We start from the raw sequence: 4718 nt of genomic DNA, 5'->3' as shown, positions 1-4718 counted from the left end.
TTTTGTAGCGGAGATCACTTTCTACAATCCTGTTGTAGTCTCCAGATATACTATATTAAAATACAATCAGAATAAAATGTATATAACATACATATTTTAATATTGATAATACCAGACCTTGACATCTAAAATACCAGAATAACACCATGAATAGAGACCAATAACTTAGTAGTCTCGCAGATTTTGAGAAACGAAGTATCAGAAAAATACCGAAAATTCTTTGTAAGGTAAATTCAGTTAACTCTGCCATTATTATTCTCCGTGGGTGGGGGGGTGTTTGTCTATCACAGTCCTCCAATTCGACTGGGTGGTATTTATAGTGTGGGGTTCCGGGTTGTGTCCTGGCTCCTTAGGAATCCATCACTTTTTCTTACTATGTGCGCCGTTTCTAGGATCACCCTCTTCTGCATGAGTCCTGGAGCTACTTCAACATCTAGTTTTTTTAGATTCCTTTTCAGGGATCTTGGGATCATGCCTAGTGTTCCTATGATTATGGGTACAATTTCCACTGGCATAACCCATATCCTTCTTATTTCTATTTTCAGGTCTTGATACTTATCCATTTTTTCCCTCTCTTTCTCTTCAACTCTGGTGTCCCATGGTATTACGACATCAGTGAGTGATACTTTCTTCTTCTTCTTCTTCGTCTTATTATTATTATTATTATTATTATTATTATTATTATTATTATTATTATTATTATTATTATTATTATTATTATTCTCTATTTTCCGGATAGCGGCTTTTTCCGTGCTACTTAGACAGACTAGTAGAGCGCCTATAGAGGTCATGTTCAAATACAGAGTCAAAATTGGTGTATGCATTTGAATTTTATAGATAAACTATGATACCATAGTCATCAAAGTCACTAACGATTTTCTCTCTCTCTCTCTCTCTCCTCTCTCTCTCTCTCTCTCTCTTTCTTGAAGCAAGCGAGCTTTCGTCTGGAGCGTAACCGACGGGCATCAGGGGCCTGCTGGAAGCGCTTCTCATCCAGCAAGTAAAACCAACACTAAATACGACGCAGGAAGAATTTCTCCTCCCTACGAGTATTAGAAGACTTGCCACCAACAATGACACCACCGATCACGACAACTCCGCGGAAGACAACGCCCCAGAAAGAGATACTCCTGCAGCCAACAAAAATCAAATTAGCCGTGACGTCCCGCAGCGTAGCGAAACGCCCATCAACGTAACCGAGCCGCTCAAGCCACCAATGTAAACGAAGATCTACCGCCACCAACCAATAGGAGATCAGCATGAGGCAGACCCCCTGCTGTCGACCCCAAATATAAGGAGGACGGACACCACACCAAGATTTTCTTCGGGCTGCTCTTGAGCAAGAGCCCGTGCTGGCATAAAGCCAGCTTAATCTTCAACAGCAACACACCAAGATCAGTCTGCCCTCAGCTTCCCAGCCCGAGGATGTCTGGCAGCTCCAGACGAAAGCTTGCTTGCTTAAAGAGAGAGAGAGAGAGAGAGAGAGAGAGAGAGAGAGAGAGAGAGAGAGAGAGAATCGTTAATGACATTGATGACTATGGTATCATAGTTTATCTGTAAAATTCAAATATATAAACCAATTTTGACTGTATTTGAACGTGACATTTATAGGCGCTCTACTAGCCTGTCTAAGTAGCCCAGAAAAAGCCGCTATTCGGAAAATAGAGAAGAATCTCTACAAGTGTAACGCTGCTGACGTAGCCATTACTTTTAATAAAGTATGCTTGAGAGAGGATCTGCTTCCTAAGTACACTATTATTTTATTATTATTATTATTATTATTATTATTATTATTATTATTATTATTATTATTATTATTGCCGCAGCAGTGCTCTAAGCCATAGAGAAACCTACACTTAATTTCCTAATGAAGTAGAAAGGTTGCAGCAACTTCGAGTACAGAATACTAGGTTTGTTGTGCAGTACAGGCAAAATAATTTCATTTCATTTTCAAAGTACTACCTCTGGATTGTTTTTGTCGAGCAAAAAAAAAAAAAAAAAAAAAAACTCAGCGTTGTGAATGAAGATTAAAAAAATTAATTTTGTTATTAATGCACATCATATCAACTTTGTATTTTAATGTTTTTCTTTTTCAGCAATTCAGAGGGTACGAGAACTGATTGCTGACTAAGCCAGCATGTTAAGATGGACGTCGTCATAGTCATAAGAGTGACTTCCGTAGGGGGGTAGTGCCGTCAGTGGACCTTATGTGGTGGACTGTAGGCATTACTTAGGGTTCTTTGGAGCGTGCCTTCGGCCCCTAGCTGCAACCACTTTCGTCCCTTTTACTGTACCTTTTCTCACATTCTCTTTCTTCATCTTATTTTGCACCCTCTCCTAATACTTTATTCATTGTGCAACTGCTTTGGGGTTTTCCTCTGGTGTATCTTTCAAAACTTTTACTGTCAATTTCCATTTCTGCGCTGAATGACATCATAGGTCCAAGTGCTTGGCCTTTGGCCTAAATTTTATATTCCACTCAATTCAACTCATAAGAGTGACGGTATCTTAAACGGTAAGCATTAATGAAATGAATACATATTATGTTATAAAAAATTAACTATTAATGGAAAGCGTCTTCACACCAAAGGAGTTCATAGGATAGCCAGCTGTCTGATTAATGTATACTTTCAATTAGGGCAGAAACCTATCTTGAGAAGTCTCCTTTCATTGCCATTATTACTCCATAAGCTCAGTTTAAGTATCACTCAATTAGACGAATACATTTTAAGTCTGGTTTGTTATTGTGCTAATGTAGCTTTAAGGTATACCTCGAAAAAACGTGTAAAAGAGATGAAAATGACAAGTGACACCTCCTGCTTATTATTTCTGGTGGTGAAAATTGATAATGGGAATATATTCATAACAAATACAATTACTTTATTAATGATCAAATAATAATGCAAGAAATGAGAATGCTTAGTTTCCTATGAAGAATATTACAGTAAGATTTTGAATTAGAAATTCCCATCTTCTTAAAAGCCACATCATTTTAATAAACACCAATGATTCACACCCACGAACCAGGAATCGTTTTTGACGAGATTCTAGCTCTTTTTATTACGGTGATTTGGATTATGGAGCTGTTTTCGGAGTCCTGTAAATTAGAGAATTTGAAAGTTCTAAAGAATTGTTCTTCCATCAGATAAATTTGCCTTGGTTTCCTTTTAATATTCAGGAGAAAGTCAAATCAAATGAGAACCATAAAAAAATTATGTATTCATTTGTTTAGTTTATTTATTAATTGATTATTATTTTTTGCATTTAATCTTTTCAAATTATTTCAATAACCAGAGTTTGGTCACAAACTATATTTTTTTTATTATCTCGGCGTCAGACTATTCAGAAATACAACTGCAAAACTGCTTATTCATATTTTCCTGAGCAAGGTTATTGAAATAGTTATGAATTTCAGCTTTATTGAAGTTAGATAAATTACACATAAATATTGGACAATATACAACTGGTATATATTTCCTGAAGCGTGTTACTGAGGTGCGCCATAGGCTGTGGCTGGTGCTTCCCGTGAGTCGTCACGAGCACGAAGGGCGTCTTCTGAAGCAGCGAAGGCGATCTGGTCGAGGACGAACTGAGGGATTGGGTGGGGGAATTCGGGAGCCACCGGCAAGAGGTCGGATTGGGGTTGGTATCCGTTTTCATTCGCTACGAACTTCACAAGGACTTCGGTGCCATCAGGAGCAGTGTATCTGTGAATATGGGGGAAAGCGAGGATTACTTCTTATGTGTACAAAACCAATAGATATATTAGAATTATTATTCATCAAGAGTAAATATCCTTATGGAACAGCACAGAAGGCTTCCACAAGAATGAATAACCACTCTTGGAAAAATTGACAAGGAAAAAAGATGAAGTTTAGTTCTTTCAAATGTTTATAATAATAAACAATCTATACATAATCAGTTATATGACGACATAAATCAAGCCGTAAATACATCAGTAAATAACTCAACAAGGTTATCCTCGCCTCCATCTCTGCTTGACGCAAAGGGTTTCAAAAGTAATTATTATGTATTCATTTATTTATTTATTCATCTTTTTCTTGGCTTATTTATTTATCTATTTATTTATTATTTGTGAACCACGAAGGAAAATGAAAGAAAACTCGGAATAGATAAGTGACATTTCGCGTAGCTTACTTGTCAATAAATAATGAATGGATACAGGTTTACTTGAATAGTCTAGTATGCTTAATCATAGTACACTCAAGCCAGGAAACTGAATTTCAAGACGTCACTTATGATTAGCAGAAATTACTCACGAATATTGTCCAGCTTGAATGACGGCGCCGTTCTCGGCTTCGGGGGAACCAGCCTTGGCGAAGTGGATTCCGTTTTCAGCTTCGAATTCTACGTTGAACCTTCCGTCTTCCTCCATGACTCTTTCGTCCCTGAGGATGGCCACACGTTCCCCGGAGTCGTCTCTCTGGACTACCACTCGTTCGCTGACCTCCTCCTCTGAGGAGGATGAGTCGCTAGGGGCTGCATAGTTGTACTGCGGGGCAGCAAGTGCCACGGCGTAGAGGGCAGCTAAGACGATCTGTTTGAACAGAGAACTTTGAATAAAGATTGAAGGAAAATAATAAGGAAAGAGAGAGAGAGAGAGAGAGAGAGAGAGAGAGAGAGAGAGAGAGAGAGAGAGTGTAGGTTTTATTAAGCTGCAGTCTAATTGAGATTCTAACGCTGAAGTCATGTAGATC

General features: G+C 38.2%; 2 protein-coding genes across 2 annotated transcripts in view; one reads left to right on the top strand and one right to left on the bottom strand.

The window, feature by feature from the left end:
• LOC135206578 (uncharacterized) overlaps window positions 1-1222 on the top strand; it is a 5606-nt gene extending 4384 nt beyond the window's left edge. Inside the window, exon 4 of the mRNA XM_064237921.1 lies at window positions 970-1222. Coding sequence (XP_064093991.1) covers window positions 970-1222 — 253 coding nt within the window. The remainder of the gene's footprint in view (window positions 1-969) is intronic.
• A 2180-nt stretch (window positions 1223-3402) lies between these two features.
• Window positions 3403-4718, bottom strand: part of LOC135206424 (cuticle protein AMP1A-like) — a 1580-nt gene continuing 264 nt past the window's right edge. The window contains exons 2-3 of the mRNA XM_064237803.1: window positions 4281-4558; window positions 3403-3707 (exon numbers count right to left, since the gene is read on the bottom strand). Of these exons, the coding sequence (XP_064093873.1) occupies window positions 3488-3707; window positions 4281-4558 (498 nt within the window). The 3' untranslated portion in view covers window positions 3403-3487. The remainder of the gene's footprint in view (window positions 3708-4280; window positions 4559-4718) is intronic.

Source organism: Macrobrachium nipponense, chromosome 31 (assembly GCF_015104395.2).
Source record: "Macrobrachium nipponense isolate FS-2020 chromosome 31, ASM1510439v2, whole genome shotgun sequence".
Taxonomy (NCBI): Eukaryota; Metazoa; Arthropoda; class Malacostraca; order Decapoda; family Palaemonidae; genus Macrobrachium; species Macrobrachium nipponense.
The sequence above is the reverse complement of the archived record's forward strand: the minus strand, read 5'-3'. Positions and strand labels throughout refer to the sequence as shown.